Here is a 27,245-nt window from a genome sequence, read left to right as displayed (position 1 = left end):
ACAGTCCTCCTATATACTGGCATTGATTTAAACTGAGTAAATTTGAGCATCTTTTCATACATTTATAAGATTTTTTTTCCCTCTGTATGAAATATGCATGTTTCCCTTTACCTCTCAGGTTGTTGGTTTTTTCCTTATTGATCTTTATATTAAAGCTGATTATGTATGAAATACATACCATCATTACATTTTTCTTCCTAGTTTGTTATTTAACTTCTGACTTTTTGCTGTTAGAAACATATTCTTAGGTGGTCGCATTTTTTGGGTTTCTGCAGCGCCTCACTTATGCCTTTCCTACTTCAAGATTGTAAGAAGGTTATGTCATGTTTTATCCTAATATAATTTCATTTTTTACATTTAAATTTGTAATCTATCATAGATATAGAAACTCAAAGAGCAAAAAACTAAATTGAGTTACCTAAACTTAAAGTAACCATCAGTCAAAGATTGTCTAGTACTGTCCCAGTTTATAGATGTAGTTATAGTTGTCCTCAAATTACTGCAATACGTCAAGAATTTCAACACTGATATCTAAATTATATTATCCAGAGTGACATTATTTTCCAGCATGACAATTTTAACTACTAGAGGTACAGAAATCTCTTATCAGAACATGCATTAAATTTGACTTTAAAAGATCTTAATGCTTAATTACCTTCTTTGTGCCATCAGAGCTGCTTAAAGGGGGAAAATCTTGATTCCAGATTCTACTTCCAATATGAAGTACAATCACTGACAAGTTTCTTCCACTGGGCCAGCTTCTATTGCACCACCTTTAAGACAGAACTGTTTTAGATGACAGAACACACCACCCACCACAAGCACTAATTTTATCTGCAGTATTAGAAAGCAACAGAAACTTGGAGTAGACATAAATACTCCATATAAGAAGATTTTATGATTGGAAGATAGCACAAATATAAATGAGAAGTCAAAAGGAAGTGTTTTAGGGGAAAAATATCAATAACATCAGTTTTCCACCATCTCAGCTCATGAAGAATAGAGAAATGAAATCTACATTTCCCGTAAATCCTGACTAAATCTTAACAATGCTAGCTGGATTTTTTTTTTTTTTTTTGATGCTACCTTCCTTTTCCACTATGAATTGACCAGACATGATGGAAAAGAATAATATCTAGATGATTGACCCATTTTAATGAAGCTAATGCTTGTATCCCTGCTACTGCTACTGCTAAGTCGCTTCAGTCGTGTCCGACTCTGTATGACCCCATAGACGGCAGCCCACCAGGCTTCCCCGTCCCTGGGATTCTCCAAGCAAGAACACTGGAGTGCGTTGCCATTTCCTTCTCCAATGCATGAAAGTGACAAGTGAGAGTGAAGTCGCTCAGTCAGGTCCAACCCTTAGCAACCCCATGGACTGCAGCCTACCAGGCTCCTCTGTCCATGGGATTTTCTAGGCAAGAGTACTGGAGTGGGGTGCCATTGCCTTCTCCAATGCTTGTATCCCTGGGCAGAATCAAACATCTATATATCCCTTAGGCCTCAAATTAAATCTTAGATACTGTTTGAACATAATGGAATGATACCGACATCACCAAGGCAATCAGCACTAAAATTTTCTCTCTTACTCTCTTTTCAGATAGGGTGGATCTCTTTGTATTTATTCCTGAAGTTGTCATATCATGGCTGAAAATGACGTAGACAGAATCCAGACTGAGAAACTCCTAAAAAGAGTACAGGAACTGGAGCAGGAGGTAAAACGACTTAAAAAAGAACAGGCCAACAATAAGAACTCAAACATTAGAGAGAATTCTTCAGGAGCTGGGGGAAAACCTAAGCGTGCCTTTGATTTCAGTGCTCACGGTCAAAGACATGTAGCTCTAAAGATCGCCTACCTGGGCTGGGGATATCAGGGCTTTGCCAGTCAGGAAAACACAAGCAATACAATTGAAGAGAAACTGTTTGAGGCTCTAACCAAGACTCGACTGGTAGAAAACAGGCAGACATCCAACTATCACCGGTGTGGGCGAACAGACAAAGGAGTCAGTGCCTTTGGACAGGTAAGGGCCATTGTACTGTTTTGCAAAGCAAGCAACAGTAATATATTCTAGGTGTACATACTGAAGATTCAGATTACTTGTGTCTCTAAGTATCTTTCTCTTAATTCCACAGGTGATTTCTCTTGACCTACGTTCTCACATTCCAAAGGGCAGGGATTCTGAGCATTTTAATTTAAAAAACGAAGTCAATGATGTGGCTACAGAGATCCGTTATACCCACATTCTCAATCGGGTACTCCCTCCAGACATCCGTGTGCTGGCCTGGGCTCCCGTAGAAACTAGCTTCAGTGCTAGGTTCAGCTGTCTTGAGCGGACCTACCGCTATTTTTTCCCTCGTGCTAACTTAGACATTGTAACCATGAACTATGCAGCTCAGAAGTATGTTGGCACACATGATTTTAGGAACTTATGTAAAATGGATGTAGCCAATGGGGTGATTAATTTTCAGAGGACTATCTTGTCTGCTCAAGTACAGCGAGTGGGCCAGAACCTGGGAGAGGAGGGATGGCAAGAACCCTTTCAGTTATGCCAGTTTGAAGTGACTGGCCAGGCATTCCTTTATCATCAAGTCCGCTGTATGATGGCTGTTCTTTTTCTGATTGGCCAAGGAATGGAGAAGCCAGAGGTTATTGATGAACTGTTGAACATAGAGAAAAATCCCCAGAAGCCTCAATATAGGTAAGTTAAAAACACAAACCCAGACTGCCCCCCACCCCCAAAAAACAGCTATTGCCTGTAGATATATTAGAATATATTTTAAAATATTCTTCCTTTCCCCACCATTGTCTAAAAAACTAGGTTTCTGATTCTCCCTTCATGAGGCTTTTACTCTAACTTGTAGAATGTTATGAACATCTAACAGTGATTATCTTTTAATTTTCTTCTGTCATTGTTCTATCCCTTTAGTAAGTAGCAGGTATCTGGACCAGGCCCCTTAAATAGTTTTACAGCATTATGGTGGGGCCAAGTCAACTCACTTCTAGGTGACTTGTTACAATTGAAATTGACTCTAATGTAGATCAAGCCTAACAGTGATCCATGGTTTTCTGCGTTTTTCTTTTTTTAATTATAAACTTCAACATGAGGGATGGTGTCATATTTTCTCAACTATTAGATACTCAATATTGACAAAATTTTCCCCCTCCTTTTAACCCAGCTAATCCTGTTTTTTAAGAACTGTTGGATGGCTGCTGTGTATTCTCATACTATTTCTTCTCTAGTATGGCTGTGGAATTTCCTCTAGTCTTATATGACTGTAAGTTTGAAAATATTAAGTGGATCTATGACCGGGAAGTTCAGGAATTCAATGTTACCCACCTTCAGCAACTATGGGCTAATCATGCTGTGAAAACTCAGATGTTGTATAGTATGCTACAAGGCCTGGACTCTGTTGCACTACCCTGTGGAACAGGTATGATGAGAACCAAAGTTATACAGGGTTGTGGGGGAGGGAGATTCACAGAGAGATTGGACATGACTCTGTTGTGGTAAAGTATCCACTGTAATGCTTGACTGCATATATTACAGGACCAAAGATGGATGGAATGATAGAATGGAGAAATGTTAAGCCCTCTGTCACAAAGCAGACCAGTGCCTTTGTAGAAGGAGTGAAAATGCGCACTTATAAGCCCCTAATGGATCGTCCTAAATGCCAAGGATTAGAATCCCGGATCCAGCATTTTGTACGTAGGGGACGCATTGAACACCCACATTTATTCCATGAGGAAGAAACAAAAGCCAAAAGGGACTGTAGTGACACACTAGAGGAAGAAAATACTGTTTTTGAGAAACCAACGAAGAGAATTTGTGTTGATACAGAACTTAAAAGCATCATTTAACCACAGAAAACTCACCAAGATCTAGGAGGCAACAAAACACCATTAGGCTAAAGAAGTCTTTCTTGAACAAGAAAAAGTTTAAACATTCCTTCATTCCTGTCCAGAACTAGAGGTGGGAGAAGCAAGAAGATATTTTTAAATGGACATATATTTACATACACCTGGAAACCTCTGCCTTGTGTTCAAATTCATTAAAACCAGAACCCACAAGTATCTGATTTGTTGTGCTGTTCTTTTTAAAAGCAAATGATACTACTCATCTGAGTTCTCATAAAGAGCTTTGCCCAAGTGTCAAAACTTAAAAACACAAAACTTAGTTATATATTTGATAAACTGGTTTAGTGAAAATGACCTAAGTAGATAAAACACAGCATCTTTTACGAAGCTTATCAATCTATTAATAGTTCTATGTGAGCCACAAAGGGTCTTTCTCCTTTAATTTTGAGGTAAAGATCCTTCTGTTTTTAGCGTAATCATGGAGTGTAGCAAAATATTCCCACTTAAACATATAAGAACAAACCAAAGCATTTTATTTTTTTCAATTTTCTACCTTATTTCAATGTACTTTCACTGGCATTAGTTTTCAAGTAAAAAACAAAAAAAAAACCTAGGAAAAGAACAGAGTTTAGGGAATCAAAAAAAAATCAACTCTAAAAAATGATACATGAGATAAAAAGCAACTAACTAAAAAGCCATGTTTAGGAGAGTCTATAGTAGAAGCAAAAGAGAGAGGATCAGGGTCTTTGATCTTAAGTGAAATCCTTTCATAGTTAACAAGATGTATTATCAAATCTAGAAGAATAAGGATTTAGTGACATTATTTTTGGTAGTTGCCACAGAAAAACTCAGGACAGTCATCACAGACGAAGCAAATCAGAAGTCCCTAAATGTAACTTTGCAGAATTATCTGTATTGTATAATACAATGTACAGACTCCAAAGTCTGACCCATCAGATCAGATCAGATGCTCAGTCGTGTCCAACTCTTTGTGACCCCATGAATCAAAGCACGCCAGGCCTCCCTGTCCAACACCAACTCCCGGAGTTCACTCAAACTCACGTCCATCGAGTCAGTGATGCCATCCAGCCATCTCATCCTCTGTCTTCCCCTACGCCTCCTGCCCCCAATCCCTCCCAGCATCAGAGTCTTTTCCAATGAGTCAACTCTATGCGTGAGGTGGCCAAAGTACTGGAGTTTCAGCTTTAGCATCATTCCTTCCAAAGAAATCCCAGGGCTGATCTCCTTCAGAATGGACTGGTTGGATCCCCTTGCAGTCCAAGGGACTCTCAACAGTCTTCTCCAACACCGCAGTTCAAAAGCATCAATTCTTCAGTGCTCAGCCTTCTTCACAGTCCAACTCTCACATCCATACATGACCACAGGAAAAACCATAGCCTTGACTAGACGGACCTTTGTTGGCAAATTAATGTCTCTGCTTTTGAACATGCTATCTAGGTTGGTCATAACTTTCCTTCCAAGGAGTAAGCGTCTTTTAATTTCATGGCTGCAGTCACCATCTGCAGTGATTTTGGAGCCCAGAAAAATAAAGTCTGACACTGTTTCCACTGTTTCCCCACCTATTTCCCATACAGTGATGGGACTGGATGCCATGGTCTTCGTTTTCTGAATGTTGAGCTTTAAGCCAACTTTTTCACTCTCCACTTTCACTTTCGTAAAGTAGGACTTAGCTTTTACTTTGGAAAACAATTATTTCAATAGGTTGTGAAGTTTAAACAAGATTTTATATACATAACATGTAAGTATATGTTACATATATAAATGGTGCTTTGCAAGAACTATTATATCATCCATTTCAATGTTCATGCAATACAAAACTACCTACTGAAGAGAGAAACACAGAACAGAGGCAAGTAGGGACAGAAATGCAACAGGACACTGGGCTGGGTGGATTTCCAACACTAAAGCCCAAAGTGATTTTTTTTTTTAATGGCATGTGTACTATACTATGATTAGCATGTTTTCTTTGCAGTTAAATTATTGCACTTTTTCTTGAGTGTATGAAGATAGGTGTTTGCAAATAATAAAATATATAATTTAGCAAGATCTGTAAGTAGCTGTCAGTTTTTTCTCTTTCTTTTTTAATATAAAGAACGATAATCCTTTCTCTTTACCTATAGGGAAACTTTCACACAGAAGCTAGAACAGCTTATATTTTGTAGATAAATAGATATTATCTGTACCAAAATACCCAGCAGCATCTTGTCAGAATTTGAAGCAATTAAGTGTTCACGTTGAGTTAGTTACAAATGAAAGGATTTCAAGGGTGGAAAGGAAGGGTTTTAAATTGGAAGAGGGGCTGGGTCACTAGTTAAGATTCTAAACTTTGCTGAGTTAGAACAAATTCCTCTACTTCTTGGAAGGGAAGCATGTAGCTTCAAGGTGGCAATATTAGAACAAAAGAAAACAAAATACCTTAAAAAAAGATAACCATAATCCAAAAAAACAACAGACTAGTGGAAATTTTATAACAGGTTCAAAATCACTAATTCGCATTCCTCTTAGCAAATAAAAACATTAAGCTAGCCTTTTAGATTGGTAAGATTTTTTAATGCAGGGCAGAGTGTGGAGAAATATCTACTCTTACACTCTGTACTGTTGAGAGGGGAGGGGGAACCGACAGTTTTTCTAGAGGGCACTCTGGCATTATGAATCAGAATTTATTTTTAATTGTTTTACAATGCTGTATTGGTTTCTGCCATGCTGTATTGGAATCAGTCATAAGTGTGTATATCCCCTTCCCGTAGCCTCCCTCCCACCCTGAATCGGAATTTAAACTGTACCATTATTTCTAAGCCACAATCCATTTCCAAGAAATTATTCTAAGGAGATAAACTGGACAAGAATGCAAACATATATGTGTGCAAGTAAACACTACCATACTATTTTCTGATGAAGAATTAGAAAAATGTCCATCCATTAGGGGACAGGTTAAATAATATGGCATAGTAGAGCCACAGCAAGAAATATTATGCCCTCATTAAAAATGATAATGCATGTCTACATTCGATATGGATCAAATGTCTTATTCCTAAAATACTAGGGACTGAGGCATGATCTACTTTTTAAATGAAAATGCTTTGTTATATTCAAAATAAATACATTTTACAGTCATGTAAATATCTGAAGTAAACCCAAATATGAACACTGATTTTTTTAATCTGTGGCTGATAGAATCTCAAGTATTTTCTTCCTTTTTTAGTATGTATTTAACAGTGCTGGGATTTCTAAAAATAATGAGACTGTATAACTTTTATAACCAGGAAAAAAACTTTTTTTGTTTCATTCTGCGGCAGGACTATAGGGTTCTTCAATTCTACACGCTATCCTAACTCACTAGGCAGAGTTTCTCGCACTGTAACATACAGAATTTGACAAAGGTGAAACCAACTAGAAGGGGAGAAGAGGTTTCTCCATTCACAATGACAACAGAGTCTGCACCAGCTGGCCCGGGGCGTGGTCATCGTCTCGCACGCTCGCGGCCAGCCTCCGAGGAAGCGGACTCCTCCGCGGGCACGGGTCCCGCCGCCCCAAAGCCCGGTCACCTCGCAGAGACGGGTGGACGGACCACTGGGGTACTCGCCGCTGCAGCCGCCAGGCGGGCAGTGGACCGGCAGTGGGAGCATAACGTGACCTCGGGGTTCGGGCGCGCCAGGGGCACGCAAGGCGCCGCTCACACGTGCCTCCGGAGGCCGCACACCTGGGCTCTGCACCGATCGCCCGGGGGACCGTAACCAGGGGAGGGAGACTTCAATTGCTCGCTACTTAGAGCCCCATCTCTACAGCCGTGGGCGGGCGGGAGGCCCGTGTACCACCTCTCCCCTCCTTTGCCCGCTTACCCGCCCAGCCGACGTCCGTCGGCCGCACCGAGTCCCGCGGCGCGGCTATCGCACCACCGCAGGTTTCAGTTAGCTTCCCACAGCTCGCGCAGGCGTACGGACCGCAAACGCGTCCAAGCTACCGTTAACCGCCCGGCCGCCCAGGTTTAAACCCGAAGAGCGAACGGCCCCCTAAGCCCCGCCCACCGCCTTCTTATTGGCCCAGAGAGTGAACGTCTTCCAAGTCTACATTCCGATTGGTGAGTATTTTCTCTTGGCCCTCCCCCACGGGCGGGAGGAGCCCTGGGGACTCGCGGCTCGGATTCGGCGAGGTCCACACGCCGCCGAGCTTGAGCACGTAACCCGGAAGCATCACGGCGTCGCCTGCAAGTGACCCGAAGGGGAGGGGCGGGCTTCTGAGGCTCGGTTAACTCTCTAGGTTACCTAACGGCGAGATACCTGGATTTGGGGAGGGGCATTCTAAACGTTCCGTCTACCTCAGGGAAATCAATCTCTTCCTTCTTTTGGAGCCCTCTCCCCCGATTCCGCCTCTTCCACCGCCCCCTCCTCCCCACCCCACCCGGCTCCGCGGCAGCGCAGTTTCCATATAAAGACCCGTGTAAAGCGCAATCCTTTCCCTGGCTTCCGAGGCTCTCTGATTTAACCCATTGTGTGTCTCCAGCGCTTGCCAATGTGACTCAAACTGATTCCGCCACTCCGACTTCTGCTAGAAGAAGCCCTCGCTTGAGCTTAAATGCTCCCTTCTTCCCATAATCTTAACCCTTAAGTGCTGTTTTGTTTACATACCTGGGAAAGAATGTTCTAGGGTGTTGGGAATTCTTGAGGGTGAGGCCTAGAAGAGAAAAAGGGTAGAGGTCTTCACAGCTCAAGGTCCTAGTCACCTCCCTGCAACCTATGTAAAGCAACTTGTCCTTCCACATCCTGAGCTTTCTATACCCCACCCCATGCAAATAGAAAAGTGACAGATTTAATTAACACTATTTGTTAAATTCAGGATTGAGTGAGAGGGAGACAATGATCTTTAACCTTTTCCTCCAAACTTCAGTTATCCCTTACTCTTACCACCTTTTTCCTCGGGCCTGTGCACTTTGGATTTGTTGAGGAAAAGGAATAAACAGAGAAGATGACAGAAGTCGTTTTGCAAAGGTTTGAATGACCCTACCCCTAGATCTCCAATGTCTTAACACGCCTTCAGTGCACATTCTTTTCTCATGAACAAATATTCCATGTTGTAGTTTGGTCTTCTCATCCCTGCATGTCTTTTTCATTGGCATTGAATCTCTACTTTGTCTTAGAAACCAGTGGACAGAATCATTTTTCTTAACTATTGCTTTGCTCATTCAATGAACTCCTTACACACATCCCTTATTAATTTCTTGTCCTTTCTGTTAGAATTTTATCTTTGAAACCCTTTAATAACTTGAAGCATCTATCTCCTGTCATATTTCAGATGGAACCTTGTGTTCTAAGACCTTGTTTTTTGATGGACCACTTCATTTTCTAGCTTTGTCTAGATCTGATTTGATAATGCCCATGATTCCTTGAAATCCGTAACCCAGGTCAAGAAAACTTAACCAGGGTCATCTAAACTACAGTGAATGGAACAAAATCCTATTCTTACAAAGCAAACTGCATCTTCAAAAAAATGTAGTGAGGAAAATTTCAAACATATGGAAAAAATGAAGCTACATGAACTCAGTGCCTGGCTCCAGCAATTATTAACTTCTGGCCAATCTCTTTACATATGGATGTGAGAGTTGGACCATTAAGAAGGCTGAGCGCTAAAGAATTGATGCTTTTGAACTGTGGTGTTGGAGAAGACTCTTGAGAGTCCATTGAACTGCAACAAGATCAAATCAGTCAATCCTAAAGGAAATCATTTCTGAATATTCATTGGAAGAACTGATGCTGAAGCTAAAGCTCCAGTACTTTGGCTACGTGATGCGAAGAGCCGACTCATTAGCAAAGACCCTGATGCTGAGAAAGATTGAAGGCAGGAGGAGAAGGGGACGACTGAGGATGAGATGGTTGAGTGGCCTCACGACTCAATGGACATGAGTTTGAGCGAGCTTCCGGAAATGGTGAAGGACAGGGAAGTCTGGCGTGCTGCAGTCCATAGGGTCGCAAAGAGTCGGACACAACTGAGAGACTGAATAGCAATCTCTACTTCTATATCACTATCCACATAACTCCTGTATTTATATGAAGCAAATATCAAGCATCAAAAATCTATAAATATATCAGTATGATTTCTAAAAACATAAAGGACTTTTAAAAAGCATAACCACAATCTTATCACATCTAAAATATTTAATGTGTTTTCTTATTTACTTGTCACATAGTTTTGCTTTTTTTTTTTTTTCCCTTTACTGTGCTTGTTTAACCTAGGATCCTATCCAGTTCACACATTGTGATTAGTTGATAGGTCTTTCAAGCTTCTCTTATTCTACACGTTCCACCTCCATATTTCTCCCTTGCATTTCGTTTGAAGGAGCCTGGTTGTTGGTCCTGTGGTGTTTCCCTTAATCTGAATTTTGCTGATTGCGTCTGAGTGATGTAGATTAACATAGCTTCCTTACCTTTTGGTAGTAATGCAGCCCTTTTCCAGATGCTTTCCCTGATTCAGCCTAACTGGTTTAATTAACCCATCTGTGTCTTTGTACATTCAAATATTGCTTTCAACTAGTTATATACTCATGCTTAAGTTAATCACTGCTTTGTGATATATTTGCTTACCTCAGCCCTTTGTTGACATATTCAAACTCCTTCAATTGTAGCCCTCTCTTACTTCTTACTTGCATGTGTGTTGATAAGAGTGTAAGGAATAAGTGAGAATGAGATCTTCCAGGAGAGAATATAGAGTGAATTAGAAGGCAGCTGCTCTCTTCTTGACAGTCTCTTCTGTTGAACTCTAGGAGACTGCCCTATCCTGCTTCTGCTCCTGCTGCTCTCCTGCCTTTCAACTCTGCTGGTCCCCAGAGAGTAGTTCTTTTTTTTTCCCCCTCCCTTAAAGAGCTTAAATAGTTTTGTTGCTTCCTCTATTCATTTTATGTGAGGTAATTTCAAAAATCTATAATTTCAATCCTTCCTCTCTCCTGAGTTTCTAAAACGTATCTTATCTGCATACTCTGATTTCTACATGGACATCTTTTCATCTTTCCAAATGCAACATATCTGAAATACTACTCATCTTTCCCCTCTGGATTCACCCGTGTGATTTCCAAGGGTGAATGGTATTATCGTTTCCCTGTGTTTTCACTCCTGAAGGGATGATCATTTTTCACTCTTTCTCATCCCCATGTATCTCATAAATACTAAGTTCTGTAATTTTGTTCCCTTGTAAAGTCTCATCAATATCAATATCAATAACCTCAGATATGCAGATGACACTACCCTTATGGCAGAAAGTGAAGAGGAACTAAAGAGCCTCTTGATGAAAGTTAAAGAGGAGAGTGAAAAAGTTGGCTTAAAGCTCAACATTCAGAAAACAAAGATCATGGCATCTGGTCCCATCACTTCATGGGAAATTGATGGGGAAATAATGGAAACAGTATCAGACTTTATTTTTTGGGCTCCAGAATCACTGCAGATGGTGACTGCAGCCATGAAATTAAAAGACGCTTACTCCTTGGAAGGAAAGTTATGACCAACCTAGATAGCATATTCAAAAGAAGAGACATTACTTTGCCAACAAAGGTCCGTCTAGTCAAGGCTATGGTTTTTCCTGTGGTCATGTATGGATGTGAGAGTTGGACTGTGAAGAAAGCTGAGTGCCGAAGAAGGAGAAGGGGACGACAGAGGATGAGATGGCTGAATGGTATCACCGACTCGATGGACGTGAGTCTGAGTGAACTCCGTGAGATGGTGATGGACAGGGAGGCCTGGCATGTTGCCAGGGAGTTGGACACGACTGAGTGACTGAACTGAACTGAAAGTCTCATTTCTTCCTTACATTTCCTTTTTCCTACTAATCACTAGTTCAGCCCTAATTACTTTGTTCTTAGATTCTTTCAGACATCTTTAATAATACTGAAGGATATGGCATAGACGCTAAGACTGTAGGCTGTGGGGTCATGTTCAGTTCAGTCGCTCAGTCGTGTCCGACTGTTTTCGACCCCATGAATCGCAGCACTCCAGGCCTCCCTGTCCATCACCAACTCCCGGAGTTCACTCAGACTCATGTCCATCGAGTCAGTGATGCCATCTAGCCATCTCATCCTCTGTCGTCTGCAGTAAGCAAAGGCGGGATCAAGCCTCAGTCGTCCCCTTCTCCTCCTGTCCCCTGTCCCTCCTAGCATCAGAGTCTTTTCCAATGAGTCAATTCTTCACATGAGGTGGCCAAAGTACTGGAGTTTCAGCTTTAGCATCAGTCCTTCCAAAGAACACCCAGGGCTGATCTCCTTCAGAATGGACTGGTTGGATCTCCTTGGAGTCCAAGGGACTCTCAAGAGTCTTCTCCAACACCACAGTTCAAAAGCATCAATTCTTTGGTGCTCAGCTTTCTTCACAGTCCAACTCTCATATCCATACATGACCACTGGAAAAACCATAGCCTTGACTAGACGGACCTTTGTTGGCAAAGTAATGTCTTTGCTTTTCAATATGCTATCTAGGTTGGTCATAACTTTTCTTCCAAGGAGTAAGCGTCTTTTAATTTCATGGCTGTAGTCACCATCTGCAGTGATTTTGGAACCCCAAAAAATAAAGTCTGACACTGTTTCCACTGTTTCCCCATCTATTTCCCATGAAGTGATGGGACCAGATGCCATGATCTTCGTTTTCCGAATGCTGAATTTTAAGCCAACTTTTTCACTCTCCTCTTTCACCTTCATCAAGAGGCTTTTTAGTTTCTCTTCACTTTCTGCCATAAGGGTGGTGTCATCTGCATATCTGAGATTATTGATATTTCTCCCTGCAATCTTGATTCCAGCTTGTGCTTCTTCCAGCCCAGCATTTCTCATGATGTACTCTGCATATGTTATCTGGGCTCAAATTCTGACTCCTCCACTCCCTGGATTTGTGACCTGGGCAGGTTATGTAGATTCTGTTTTCTCATTTTAAAAATGGAGATGATAATTCAACTTCCTTCATATGGTTTTTGTGAGAATTAAATGAGAAAAGCTAGCATAGTGTCTATGAGATAATAGCTTATGGTATTATAAATATTGTATAGTCTTCTTTAGTCTATAAAATTCTTTATTATTATTAGAAAAATAGCTCTTTGCCTTCCCTTTTACTCTCTTGGCTCAGTCCATCCTATATGTCATTGCCATATGAGTCTTTCTAAAATGTTAATCACGTTATTCTGCTTAAGCACCTGCAGTGGTCTCTGTCAGAGTAAATTCAGCCTTCCTGGGACTCTGCACCTTCTTGAGCCATCATGCCTTTTCAGCCTCATTTCCCGGGTCACCTCTACCCAAGCTTCCCATTCTGGTTAGTCTTGTTTTTTCACTCTCCTCAAAGCTACTTGGTTTATTTAACTTTGGATTTCCTTACTCTGCATCATCTTGAGCCATCATGCCTTTTCAGCCTCGTTTCCCAGGTCCTAGGATTTCCTTACCTTATCCAAATTATCCTCTTTTCTCAAATCCTATACCTCTTGAATGTTCATCTCCAATTTATCCCTTCCACTAAGCCAGCCCTGATTACTTTCAGCCTTTGGAATCTGACCCTTTTTGAAATTCATATAGCACTTACTTTTATTTCTTATTTAACATCTAAAATACCTAGACTGAGACTGTTAATATTCTGTTTAGTTTAATCTTATCTTTTCATCCCAAGATGCTCATTCCATTCCAGTCTTACTTTTTGATACTTCATAACAGGAGCCCTTCACCAGTCTACTCACTGAACATTCACGTATCAGCAGTGAAGGATGCTGATGATACGGATGATATCATCATCCATTCGTATGTATGACAAGGATGTACATTTCTCCTAGTGCTTATACAGGGCCTTCTCTGCTCACCTCTCTGTCTCTCCTTTTTTTTTTTTTTAGCAGTCACAAAGGCAGTGGTTGCAAAGGAAACAGCAAAGAGTCAGAAATCAGGAGACCAGAGTTCTGTTCCCAGTAAGTTGCTATCATAATTTGGACAAGTTAAGTTTCTCTTTGTTTGTTTTCTCAGTTATTAAATGGAGTTACATTAGATATTATGTTAATTGCTTTCAGTTCTAAAATCCTTTCATTTTAAATCTATTTAAAAGGGCAGTTCAAGTATGTTATTCCCAATCATTCTTATTTATATCCTAAGCCCTGATAGTCATACCTTGCTTTTTATTCTTATTACTTTTCCAAGTATGTATTTCTTATCCTCCCAAGAAGATTCAGCTCTTTAAGGGCAGTATATGCATACGTGTCTCATATTTGGTATTATTTACCACAACTATCAAAGCAGTGTGTATAAAGAAATTAAGTATGGTCAAATTAAATTATTATGGGGATGGGAAGAATCTTCCACCAGCAAAGGAGACTCTTCAGAATTTAGAGGCTCTGTATCCCTACATTTATCATTCTAACTTATAATGTCCTATTCTTTTCTAATTGTAGATACACAGTATGAGGTTCTGTGTTTGGTTTTCAGCAATTTCAGCCCTTAGCTCCAGGAGGAGCTAAAGGTCTGCATGGCACACGTAGAAGCTTCCAGTCATTTATGTGGTCCTTGAGCTGGAAATTTCAAATCCCCGAAGTCATCCTTTTACCACATTGTCTGACATGGGGAGTAACTAGGTAATCTTAATTGTTAGATCTCCACATAAAAGTTTGAAAGTATAAAGACATAGTCATCTGATTCTTGTTTCTTGTAAGTGGCTGATTAGGAGTATTCAGTGGAGATACATTGCTTATCTCTATTTCCAGATCTTGGCATGGACTGTCACTGCTCTCTATACTACTAGAAATAGTCATTAGTATCTTTAAATCTAATCAAATTAGAGAGCCAATTCAGAAGCCCCAGAACTGATTCAGAAAACTCATCTGTAAAATTCTGTTCCTCTAGAACCATTCTTGGGCTTCCCTCGTAGCTCAGCTGGTAAAGAATCTGCCTGCAGTGTGGGAGACCTGGGTTCGATTCCTGGATTGGAAATATGCCCTCTAGGAGGGCATGACAACCCACTCTAGTATTCTTGCCTGGAGAATCTCCACAGACAGAGGAACCTGGCAGACTGCAGATCACAAAGAGTGGGACACGACTGAGAGACTAAGCAGAACCATTCTCAGTACCAAAATCTGCATTAGAGATACAGATTCAATAGGATTGATTGACTGATTGACTGGCTGATTGAATTGGTTAACGTGATTATGGACACCCAGAGGTCCCACAGTCTGCAAGCTGGAGGACCAGGAAAGTCTGGTATAATGAAGTCTGAGTCCAAAGGCCTGAGAACCAGGACTCTGGGCGCCTGTCCTGGCTCAAGCAGGGAGCACATTTGCCCTTCTTCCACATTTCTGTTCTGTTCAGTGGATTCGATGATGCCCACCCTCACTGGTGAAAGTGATCTTCTTTACCCAGTCTACTGACTCAAACGCTAATCTTTCCTGAAAACATCCTCACAAATGCACCCAGAAATAACATTTTATCAGCTAGCTGGACACCCCTTGGCCTAGTCGGATTGACACAGAAAACCATCATATCTTCCACATGCATCCCTCCCCCTGCTTTAATGTTACTTCTCAGTCTTATCTCCTGAGCTACATAGTCACATAATTACTGCCTTTTTGCCATTTTTACGTGAATGGCTCACTTAACTCTCAGATGTAACATGTGTAAGTTGAATCATCTCCCCTTTTCATGCCACACTTCGAGGATTCCTCAGTGAGCAGTGATACTTCTATGCAGTGGCATGTACCAGGTACTTGGGAGTCTCTGATATTCATTCCTCTCTCCCTCCTAGTAGGTCAGTACATTTTCACTCAAAATGTATCTCAGATGCTTGCATTTTTCTGTCTTTACTATTGGAACTAATACTAAACACTATACTCCACGCACCTCCTAATCAGTGTTTTCACTTCTTCTCTAAACTGTTTTCCCCACAGAAACTAAAGGAAGTCACTCTCCCTTGTTTCTCATCTCATTAATCTGCAGCCTTCTTCCTTGATTTCCTTGAATAAAACATACCCTTTTAACTTGACTTTGGATCTTTGCATATCCTTCCCATCCACTATTCTACACTGAACAAATATTCATCCTTCTTTCTCTCAATGGCACCATCTCCAGAGCTCTTCCATGACCACCCAATCATTTTTTTTTTACATCCAGGACCTTCTTCGGATTGTTAATAACACATATCAACCTTCATTCTTTTACGTGATTACTTGCATGTACATTTCATGAGAGTAGGAACCACTGGCTAGGATCTTTATTGTTGTCTGCTCAGCTCCTGGGACAGTTCCTCGTATCTAGAGGTGGAATCAGTGAATATTTGCTGAGGGAATGAAAGCCTTGAGACAATGCCTCTGCTTCTCCTTGAAATGGACCCTCAAGAAGAGCAGCCTAATCCTGTGGCAATCACAACGTTGTCCAGCAGGGGGTGCTGCCTGGGAGAGAAAGTGGGGTCAGGTCTCCTTTAGAGTCTCAGAAGGCAATGGCACCCCACTCCAGTACTCTTGCCTGGAAAATCCCGTGGGTGGAGGAGCCTGGTGGGCTGCAGTCCATGGGGTTGCTAAGAGTCGGACACGACTGAGCAACTTCACTTTCACTTTTCACTTTCATGCATTGGAGAAGGAAATGGCAACCCACTCCAGTGTTCTTGCCTGGAGAATCCCAGGGACGGGGGAGCCTGGTGGGCTGCTATCTATGCGGTCGCACAGAGTCGGACACGACTGGAGCGACTTAGCAGCGGCAGCAGCACCACTAGTGGAGGAGGCTTTCTGTTCCGATTGTTACTTTCTTACTGAGGAATTTCATTCCATTTGGTTGTAATCACACTGTAAACGGCTTACCTTGAAAGTATGTGATTTGAGAGTGGATGTTATGTGTGAGGGGAATAAGCAAAAACATCAGTTTCTTTTTACATTCCTAAAATCGTTTAGAATTATAACAGCCATCTATTATTTTATAATTAGAAAATTAAATGAAGTTAAAATGTTTAAAAATAAGAAATATAATTTGGCTTGGAAACAATAATGCTGCATGATTAATTTCTGTAATGGTTTTTACTGGTCCCAAGAAACCTGGCTTCAAGCATAAAATATTTCTTTGAGCAGAGTCAGACTGAATCAGACTGATGTCTTTATTTGCTGTTTACTTGCTTTTCTTCCTACTTCTAGGAACTTCTTGTGCCATTATAGCTTCATTTTCTTTTGGTTTTGATTTTTCTAATTCTTACTTGCATTCTGAAGGGCACTGCTCTTTCAAAATCAGGGCAGTTCTCCTTTTTTTTTGAAATTTATTGTATTGAAATATAGTTGATTTATAACGTGTTAATTTCTGTTCTACAGCAAAGTGATTCCCTTGTATATACATATATATGTTCTTTTCCATTATGGTTTATCACAGGATTTTGAATATAGTTCCCTGTGTTACACAGTAGGACCTTGTTATTTATCCATTCTATATGTAATAGTTTGTATGTGCTAATCCCAAACTCCCAGTTCTTTTCTCCTCCAGCCTCCCTCCCTCTTGGCAACTACAAGTCTCTTCTCTATGCCTATGAGTCTGTTTCCGTTTTATAGATACGTTCATTTGTGTCATATTTTAGATTCCACATATAAGTGATACCACATGGTATTTGTCTTTCTGACTTTCTTCACTTAGTATGATCATCTCTCAGCCCATCCATATTGCTGCAAATGGCATTGCTTCATTCTTTTTTTTTATGGCTGAGGAGTACTCCACGCACTGCATGCATATACCACCTCTTTTTTACTCATTCATGTATGTGTGTGTGTGTGTGTCTCTGTGTGTGTGTGTACCGCAACTTCTTTATCCATTCACCTATTAATGGACATTTAGGTGGCTGCTATGAATGCAGAGGTTCATGTCTCTTTTTGAATGACAGTTTTGTCCAGATACATGTTGAGGGATGTGATTTCGGGATCATATGGCAGTTCTATTTTTAGTTTTTTGAGGAACTTCCATACTGTTTTCTGTAGTGGCTCAGCACAGTTCTTTATCTTCCCTCCAGGGAGGGAGACTAGAGGAAGATTCCATACTTTTTCTAAACTGGTATGATCTTGCAGTATTCTGGAAACAATATTTGTGCAAAAAGACCATCATCCTGCCAAGGTTTTCTATTCATCGGTTCATCATAGACAGCCGTGGCCAGAAATAGCGCCTGTACTGCCTGACAGCGGAGGCTGTGTCCAGGAGCCTCCTGTGCCTGGAGGTGGGGAGGGGGAGGGAAGGGTTAGAGACACTGTGGCTCAGCAGATATGCACAGTGGGCGACTTCCTAAGGCTGCATTGTTCAGTGTCCTTTCCAAAGAATTCAGAAAGGGACTGGATTCCAACGTGGGCTGGCTCCATCCGAGGGCAGAGGAGATGTAAATTTGAAGCTCTTAATAATGGCGGGAGAGAGCTCCTCTTTTCTCTCTCTCACCAGAGAAAAGAAAAATGTATATTCATGGAAGGAGCAGAAAAGATGGGGGTATTTGGTGTGTTTGTATTAAAATTTGTTCCTGTGTCTCTCCTTGTACACCATGAGACACCAGAGTATCCTTAGAAGAAATTCCCCTTTTTATTTAAGCTACTTTGAGTCCTATTACTGATACTTGCAAACAGTAGAATTCTAATTAATATTTGCATGTTGATTGCAAAGCTGCCAACCAGGTGTTACAAATTAGGTTAAATTGGTTACATCTGGAGAAAATAGAGAGCAATAGAGGCTGTAAGAAATTGGACAACCCTTGACCGAAAAGGCAGCAGCTGTGGAACTCGGGCTCACGGTAGCCATGCAGTATTTCAGGTTCAGCACTGACAAATACTTCATTGATTCAAAATATTCAAAATCTTTTTTAATGTGGATTTTAAAGTATCCACAGATCTGGATATTTGTGTGACTTCCTCTGGTATTTAGTGTTGCATAATTTAAAAAGCAATACTGTGCCGTGAAGGCCAAACAAAACACATTTGGTAGCAGAATACATGAATAGTATTGATTTGTGTCTCCAATCACTAAACTCAGAAAAAACAGTCCCTGGGACTTGACTTTAATTCTCAAGGAACCCACGGATTTGTCTCATGCTAATTCCCCATGTACAGTCACACTGCATTTTTCTGGTGCTCATACTCTGCACCTGGTGAACTCACGGTCTATTTTTTATTTATGCCTCAGGCAGTACTCCCAAGGAACATAAGCCATTTTCCCTTTGCTGAATGGAAAGGGAAAACGGCCTCTTAGCCTCTGCTGACTGACTGAGACTTTGATTGAGCCCATTGGCTTGTTTCTCCTCCAACCCATTGCCAATGCCCCCGCTCCCCACAAGTCTATGTCTTTAGAACATCTTTGTGTCCCACAGAAAACCCCAAGGCAGGCCCACTGGCTTTCAACTCAGTGTCCACTCCATACACGAACAAGGGTGGTTTAGAAAAGCTCTCCTTGGGGTCCCCTTTTGCTGTCTATGCTTTTCCTCCATGGTCACTGTGAGAAGCCTCTGCCCCAGATCAGTAGAGGACAATCATGTAAGGGGAACTCCCTCCCAATGTCCCAGACAGGAAATAGGGCACGATTTTCCTCTGCCAACCTGTCAGATTCCACTTCTAGAGCCCACCAGGGATAAATGAGATGTTTGCTTTCTTGTTCTTTCTGCCAACCCTCCCAGCTTTCTCCTGGAACTGGACAAGTGGAGGACACTGATTTTTTTTTTTTTTTAAACTTTACAATATTGTATTAGTTTTGCCAAATATCAAAATGAATCCGCCACAGGTATACCTGTGTTCCCCATCCGGAACCCTCCTCCCTCCTCCCTCCCCATACCCTCCCTCTGGGTCGTCCCAGTGCACCAGCCCCAAGCATCCAGCATTGTGCATTGAACCTGGACTGGCAACTTGTTTCATACATGATATTATACATGTTTCAATGCCATTCTCCCAAATCTCCCCACCCTCTCCCTCTCCCACAGAGTCCATAAGACTGATCTATACATCAGTGTCTCTTTTGCTGTCTCGTACACAGGGTTATTGTTACCATCTTTCTAAATTCCATATATATGTGTTAGTATACTGTATTGGTGTTTTTCTTTCTGGCTTACTTCACTCTGTATAATAGGTTCCAGTTTCACCCATCTCATTAGAGCTGATTCAAATGTATTCTTTTTAATGGCTGAGTAATACTCCATTGTGTATATGTACCACAGCTTTCTTATCCATTCATCTGCTGATGGGCATCTAGGTTGCTTCCATGTCCTGGCTATTATAAACAGTGCTGCGATGAACATTGGGGTACACGTGTCTCTTTCCCTTCTGGTTTCCTCAGTGTGTATGCCCAGCAGTGGGATTGCTGGATCGTTAGGCAGTTCTATTTCCAGTTTTTTAAGGAATCTCCACACTGTTCTCCCTAGTGGCTGTACTAGTTTGCATTCCCACCAACAGTGTAAGAGAGTTCCCTTTTCTCCACACCCTCTCCAGCATTTATTGCTTGTAGACTTTTGGATCGCAGCCATTCTGACTGTCATGAAATGGTACCTCATAGTGGTTTTGATTTGCATTTCTCTGATAATGAGTGATGTTGAGCATCTTTTCATGTGTTTGTTAGTCCACTGATTTTTTTCCTTCCTCTGAATCATACACATCTTTTTATGATACAGTAGACCTAGGCATTATAGTCTTTGGGCACATTCATTCTCAACCATGAAGTTTTCTCTGAGTACCTCAGTTTTAATTATTGACTTGAGAAGGAGCTAAAGAGAGTTGGCTAATCCCTTTCCATTTTTTCCCCACAAACAGTTATCTGGCTTTCAAGGCTATTGTCTTCTACATAATCTGATTTTGAATGTCTATCTTTGAATAATGTCACCTTTGTTTTGGGTGTGAAACAAATCCCATTTCATCCCTGGATAATAAAGTTGGCTACTGCAAACGCCAAAAGTAAAAAGTAAAATAAAGTCTGTTATTTTTTATACTTTCTTCCAGTCTCGGAAGCCACGGGATCTGTGTCCAGGACCCTGGTTGCCAGGCTGTATCTATGTACCTTAGTCTCTAATAAGAAGGCTAAGCTTCAACCTGGAATGTCAGCTCTAAACCTTACATGTTCTCTTTTAGGCCAATGGAATGTCTTTTCTCTCTTCTTCCTCTTTAATTAACAGTGAGAGAGCTCTTCTTCAGAAATCTAAGTTTACATAGTATTTTACTGTGAATTGAACTGAACTTACTGTGAAAATCATTGCTTTCTCCAATCCTGTGTTATGTTGCTCCCTTCCCTCTGCCTCTCAAACCATTTCTCTAACCCCAATACCTTGGCAGGCAGTTTTTCTCTCTCTCTGATATGTCGTCAGAAATTGAACATGCTAATTTCGGCTACTATCTGTAAGGCCAAATACTTGGTCCAGGGCTATTAACAGGTTGTCGTCAGCTACTTTTGAAGTCCTAACAGTATCTAATCCGGATCTCTGAAGGCTGTCTCTCACTCTTGGCTGCCTCTCTGCCTAAGGGCTGACTGCCTTACACACTTCAGTGGTTGATCCAAGAGCAATTCAAACCACTTTTCTCCAGGCTCTGTGTCTGTTCTTCTTATACAGTCCCCTTTAAAGGACTTCTCTTGCAAGTTTATTTGGGAGTAAAGGGGATTTGTATTATCATGTTCACTTCTGAACTAGTTACATATAGTTGATGATCCATGTTAGTTTTAGCTCCATGAGAACCTTTGTTGAATTTGATCTTAGGCACGTTTTAGAATTTTTTGGTTTTCCTCCCAATATACTAATCATACTCATAAGCATCTAATGGACATTTTCTTGTAGTAAACACTCTTCTAAACCATTTGCATATGTCATCACATTTCATTGTCACAAAATACCTATGAGGTTAGTAAATTACTTTTAAAGATTAACTTAATTAATAGTAGATATATACACTAAAATTGGTCTGTTTTTTTAATTAATAAGGAAAGGAAAGCACAGAGAAGTTAACTTGTGCATGATTACATCACTAGTGGGAGGCATGTCTGGAATTTGAAGCCAGATAGTCTGAGCACAATGCCCAACTGCTGAGACGCCACTTGTCACGGTTTGGGGTTCTGCAGAAGGACAAAAGAGGGGAAGCCATGCTTCTCCTGCCCACTTGTTTACTCCTAGTAATACTGCAATAAAAGGCTGTAGAAATGTTTGCAATTGTAGACTGTTACGCTGCTTGAAAGTGTGTGGTTTAACAAGAGAAGCAAAAATTTTAAACTATACACAAAATATGCCTATTCTCATGGTTTGAGGGACATAAACCCCAAAACCAAAGAAAACTCATCACAGGTGGACAAAATCCAGCTACTGGCTATGGTTGTCTCTCTGCCCTCTTAAATCCTCTGTAGTGTAAATCCCCTCCATCCTTTTGAAAAGGTACCCTCACATGCCCTAAGTCCTACCCTCAGGAACAGACCCACTTCCTGCCCCCTAGTATATGTTCTGATGTACAATAAGTCACAGATTCTTTCACCCGAAGTGCATTATTCAGACAGACATTGGGGTTGTATTTAAGGAAAAGAACCGTGGTAGCCTAGAGGAGAACAGGAGGAATGCTCCGTGGTCCAAAGGTCGTCATCACGGGCATGCCCATTCAAAAGGGTTTTGAATCTTGGGACCCATAAAACAGTCCTGGATGGTGTTGCTGGGCCAAGTTCCCTCCTGCTTAAGATTACTTATCAGCATAAGGTGTGTATGTCCTCCTTGATCTTGCTCGCCATTCAGCAGGAAAATAATGGTATTCATGCACCTGCACACACACACACACACACACACACACAGGCTCACACATGTGAACACAGCCACGCATATAAAGAAGCTTATCATTCTCTGAAAAATTGATTCTCAGAGACAACACAGTCAGTTTAGTTCAAAATCAGCAAGAGAAATACTCTCCTAAATGTAATCTGCAAAAATTTATGCCAACCCTAGGAACATTGTTTCACCTTATTAGGCAGAATGATAAAAGGACCTGCTTCATTTATTCTCCTAAACCATGGTCAGTGGCCTCAGATATAGAGAAATATGGGGTATAGATCCAGTTTTTTTTTCATTTATTTTATTGAAGGATAGTTTATTTACAACGTTGTGTTAATTTCTGCTGTGTAACGAAGTGATTTAGCTGTATATGTATATTCCTTTTCATATTCTCCATCATGGTTTCTTACAGAACACTGAATGCTGTTCCCTGGGCTATATGGTAGGTCCTTGTTGTGTATCCGTTCTGCGTATACTAGTTTGCATCTGCCAGTCCCAAACTCCCAATCCTTCCCTCCCCCATACTCCTTCCCTCTTGGCAACCACAAGCTGGATCCCGTTTTTATGAGCAATAGAGTCTTTGGTGCCTGATTGCCAACCAACAGTTGCACAAAGACTTGGCTGAAATCCTGAAACTGCTATTTTTGAACCACACTTTAAGGCTGACTGTTGTTCACCATTCTCTTTGAGGGAAGGAAGGCAGCAAGATGTTTCATTATTCTCACATTACAAATCAAAAAGCAGATATGAGAGCTGTTCTTCTGGGTACATTTGTGACTTATAGCACAGTGGTTATCAGACCATCCCACCTTTCTTATGTAACCAAAACCTTCCAAAACAGTTGCTTTACATTTATAGAATTTGGCTGTCTAAAAAGTTAACAGTTTGCATCTTAAATGACCTGTATGACCTAAGATATAGCCTGTTGTGTGTAATGACAGGAACAATTTGTGGTCTAGAAGTCCTTCCCCTTGCCTGCCAGGTAAACAAAGGAGAAAAAAGATCGTCATTAACCTCACCCTTGTGGTCTCCTAGCTTCAGTGGGAAGAAGCACGTTATTAATTAGAGATAAAGGGCCCTATGAAGAAAGAAAGTTCAGGAAAATATAGGCAAAGAGACAGAGATTGCAATAGTATCACAAAGTGAGGCCTGAGAGAGTGAGCACTTCACAGGTACAGTTACAGATGCTGTGGTCACAGCATTGAAGAGTTGTGGCCCCTTATGATCATTCTCTAACTTTGGGGCTGTCTTTCAGTCACTCATTGTAGATAGTTGAAGAGTTGGGGTTTTGATTTTTTCCCAAGATAAGGGGAAATGAATGAACTCCAGGTCAGGTCTTTGGGAAGGCAAATAAGGAAGAGGAGAGTCAACTCAGCATTCAGGACTCAGGAAATTGTGCCTGACTCTGCACTAGGTCTGGGAATAGAGTCTTTTCTAATGATCCTGAACTGGCTCCCTTCTGCCTCCTCCTGGAGAAAAGCTACTTTTAGCTAGGAGTTTGGCATCTAGAAAGGCTCTTGGGGACGCCCCGAAAATCCTAATGAGAAAGGAAGTCTGGAGATGGGGGAAAAGATACAAGGGGATGATTCCCAGGACACTTGAGCGGAGTGCCTTTTAGAAATCAAAAGCCTTTTGGATATTTCTGCAGTCTTTGATTGTTCTGAGGAGTAGCGCTCCTGATGTCACCCTGTCTCAATGAATGACAGCTTAGTTAATTTCCTTGCAGCTCACTCATCTGAGAGAAACCAGTCTGTGCTGAACCTGAGTCCCTGACTTCAAAGAATGTTCTGAAGGAACCTGTTCTTGATCTTCCCGCCCACTCCAACACACAAGACATGCCCCCACCAACTAAGAGCTAACCTTTAGCATGTCGTTCCTCTCACGACCCCCACCATTGGGTTCTTCTCCTTGACAAGCCAGAACTCAGTGGCAGACCATGGCTGTCTTTGGACTGGTGACCTCTCAGGGTACTCTGTGCTGACTGAAGCCTCTATACTACTCCAGCTGGTGGGACTGTGTGGCTCCTGAAGTTCCCAAATGCCAACATCTGCTAAAACTCTTAGCTCCTTGTGCCTTGGCATTGGGAGCACATTCAGTTCACTTTTGCCTGGGGAAATAGAAATAATGAATCCCATAGAGTCATGTTGCACAGTGGTAAGGCTACCACATTTCCACTGTACAGCTTTATAACAAAATAACCTTTTGAAAGGGTTCTCCCACAAAGTTAGAGAATCTCCTGCCATGCTGGGCCTCCTCTAGGAGGGGAAGTGAAGTACAGCAAGAAAGGTGTAAACTCCCAAGGAGTTCTGGCCATGAATTTCTGCATGGGTCTCACATGTTCCAAATGCAAGACATGCAAAGGAGGTCCCTAAGTGAATTACTTCCTTGACAATGGCCGGTAAGTCTTAAATCCCAGCCAGGCTTCTGGGAACCCGAGTTCAGTGGAAGTTTGCCCATGAATAATGTTTTCTCTGCTAGCAAGAGAAAGCTTTTATTTTTTCATGGAGACGGTATTTTTCTTAGCCGTTCTCCTCATTTCTCACTGCCATGTGATGATTCAGGGTGCAGGTCACTCTAGAGCTAGAGCCCTGGGAGCTGTTCTCCAGATTCTAGAGAAAAGGAGACAGCACGGTGGAGTGGACAAATAACAGCCCACTAAATCAGACAGGTGTGTGCCTTGTGACATCTGGAGAAAGATGCTGCAACTCTCAGTGCTTCTGGGTCAGTGGTGAGATGGAGTCAGTTATTCCCAACCTACGAAGTTGTTCGGAGAATTCAAAAGATGAAGTGGGTCTCATGCCCAAAGACTGTTTGAGACGCCCAGCAGGTCTTCATGTTTGGCTCCTCCCCTTTGCCATTACCCAGGAGTGAGTCTATTAAGTCCTAACAAAGGTATCAGATACAGCTCTGAGAGGTCCTGTCTCACCTATGCAGTCACAGGGGCACAGAGATGTTCAGTAACTGTTTGAAGTCACACAGCAGACAGGTAACACGCTTGGGCTCCCATCCCAGGTGTGCATGGGGTCCTCTCTGGATGAAGATTACGTGAGGGATCTCCCTTGGGTAGATTGTGTGTTTGACTCTGGGGATGAGCTCGTTCAGGTAATCAGCCCCCACCCGCTCCCTCCCCCAGAGGGGCGACCTGCCATCACCACTGCCTGTCTTTTGTGCTGTGACTGCTAACCGCAAGGGGAAGGCCAGGAACTCGAAATCAGGCTGTCATGGCAGAGGCCCCATTCCTTGTGCCTCTCCGGTGAACCGCACTCATCGTGCCATCCAGGTTATCTGATCTGTGCAAGGCATCACTCTAGCTGCTGAGAAGAAAGCAGCGCAACACACGAAGCTCTTGTGTTTGTGGAACTCCTGTTCTTGTGAGGGGAGAGAGACAAAGGAAGGAAGGAGAGGCTAGAGAAGGACAAAGTGGGTAAGTACTCTGGAAGTGAAGTGAAGTCGCTCAGTCGTGTCCGACTCTTTGCGACCCCATGGACTGTAGCCCACCCGGCTCCTCCGTCCATGGGATTTTCCAGGGAAGTACTGGAGTGGGTTGCTACTTCCTTCTCCAGGGGATCTTCCTGACCCAGGGATCGAACCCAGGTCTCCCGCATTGTAGGCAGACACTTTACCATCTAAGCCACCAGGGAAGCCCAAGTACTCTGGAGAAGATGCCAAATAGGAAGGTGCCTGGGAAGTGTGGTGAGGGAGTTTGGGGTGTGCGCATGTACACATGTGTATCCTTAGCTCTAACTTTCTAATGCCACCACATCCCTTCCGAGCGAGTAATCGAAGCATCTCTTCCTCTTTCTCCCCATCACTCCGAGCGTTTGTCTCTCCATTGTAATCATTCTTGGTCTTTGTCCCCACTCAAAATTTTAATGAATAAAGCTGGAGGGAAGTGGGGATCACTTTCACCTCGTCGCCTGTTTTCCTGGGCTGTGCCATCCATCTCAGAGAGGGATGCTCCACCGGGCAGTCAGACTGTATCTGGGGAATCGGCTGAGGTGAGTGTCCGGGAGGGTTGTGGTACCTAAGGGATCTGAGAAACTCACTCCCAGATGCTCAGGGCCCCAGCCCTGTTGTAGCTGAGTGGACATCACGTGGATGTGGACAACACCTGTTGTGTAGACCAACAGGCAGAAATACAATCATGTGAAGAGGTACTAGGGAGAGAGATTCGATACCAGCATTAATTAGTATTTTATGATAGATCTAATAAAGTGAAACAGGACATCTGCTCGGCCTGAGTTCTAAGTAGGTGGAAATAGACAGGATGTACTGTCTCCTGGGAACACTGGAGAGAGAGAATTCAAGTCGACTGACCTGAAATTTATGCCTTTGCGATTCTAGTGGGATGCCTGAGGGCAGGTGGTGGGGATAAAAGAGGCTGGGGCCTCCTCCTGGGACCTCTGCAGGAATGGGCCCCCGGGTGTTCAGGTTGCTTCTGATGAGCATGTTCACGGTGCTCTTCGTGAATGAGAGTAAGCCTGGTGAGGGTGGTACTTGGTGGGCAAATGGGCGGGCAGAGAATGTATGGGGAGGAAGAGAGGGACTTGGTGACTTGACTGGTGTGAAGTGGTTCAAGGAGAATTTTTCTTCTTCTCTTTACAGGAGACAGAGTCCTGGGTGCAAACAAATGTACGGTGCAGTTCATTTTCAGTTCTTGGATAAAT

At 42.1% G+C, this 27,245-nt stretch overlaps 2 protein-coding genes and 1 long non-coding RNA gene across 5 annotated transcripts in view; 2 read left to right on the top strand and 1 right to left on the bottom strand.

The window, feature by feature from the left end:
* The window catches only part of PUS3 (pseudouridine synthase 3), an 11,520-nt gene extending 7,448 nt beyond the window's left edge, over positions 1-4,072 (top strand). For both annotated transcript variants that reach the window (XM_014482561.2, XM_070365010.1), the window contains exons 2-5: positions 1,601-2,021; positions 2,134-2,699; positions 3,242-3,432; positions 3,549-4,072. In XM_014482561.2, the coding sequence (XP_014338047.1) occupies positions 1,644-2,021; positions 2,134-2,699; positions 3,242-3,432; positions 3,549-3,859 (1,446 nt within the window). In that variant the 5' untranslated portion in view covers positions 1,601-1,643 and the 3' untranslated portion in view covers positions 3,860-4,072. The remainder of the gene's footprint in view (positions 1-1,600; positions 2,022-2,133; positions 2,700-3,241; positions 3,433-3,548) is intronic.
* HYLS1 (HYLS1 centriolar and ciliogenesis associated) overlaps positions 1-7,868 on the bottom strand; it is a 13,313-nt gene extending 5,445 nt beyond the window's left edge. Inside the window, exons 1-2 of one of the 2 annotated variants that reach the window (XM_014482562.2) lie at positions 7,717-7,868; positions 656-773 (exon numbers count right to left, since the gene is read on the bottom strand). In XM_014482562.2, the coding sequence (XP_014338048.1) occupies positions 656-669 (14 nt within the window). In that variant the 5' untranslated portion in view covers positions 670-773; positions 7,717-7,868. The remainder of the gene's footprint in view (positions 1-655; positions 774-7,716) is intronic. The other variant, XM_005908752.3, reaches the window with a different exon arrangement.
* LOC138986211 (uncharacterized) lies at positions 7,819-27,245 on the top strand. The gene is made up of 4 exons (XR_011463078.1): positions 7,819-7,955; positions 13,715-13,786; positions 26,461-26,576; positions 27,184-27,245. It is a non-coding gene; the product is annotated as an uncharacterized lncRNA (long non-coding RNA).

This window comes from Bos mutus, chromosome 29 (assembly GCF_027580195.1).
Source record: "Bos mutus isolate GX-2022 chromosome 29, NWIPB_WYAK_1.1, whole genome shotgun sequence".
Classification (NCBI taxonomy): Eukaryota; Metazoa; Chordata; class Mammalia; order Artiodactyla; family Bovidae; genus Bos; species Bos mutus.
The sequence above is the reverse complement of the archived record's forward strand: the minus strand, read 5'-3'. Positions and strand labels throughout refer to the sequence as shown.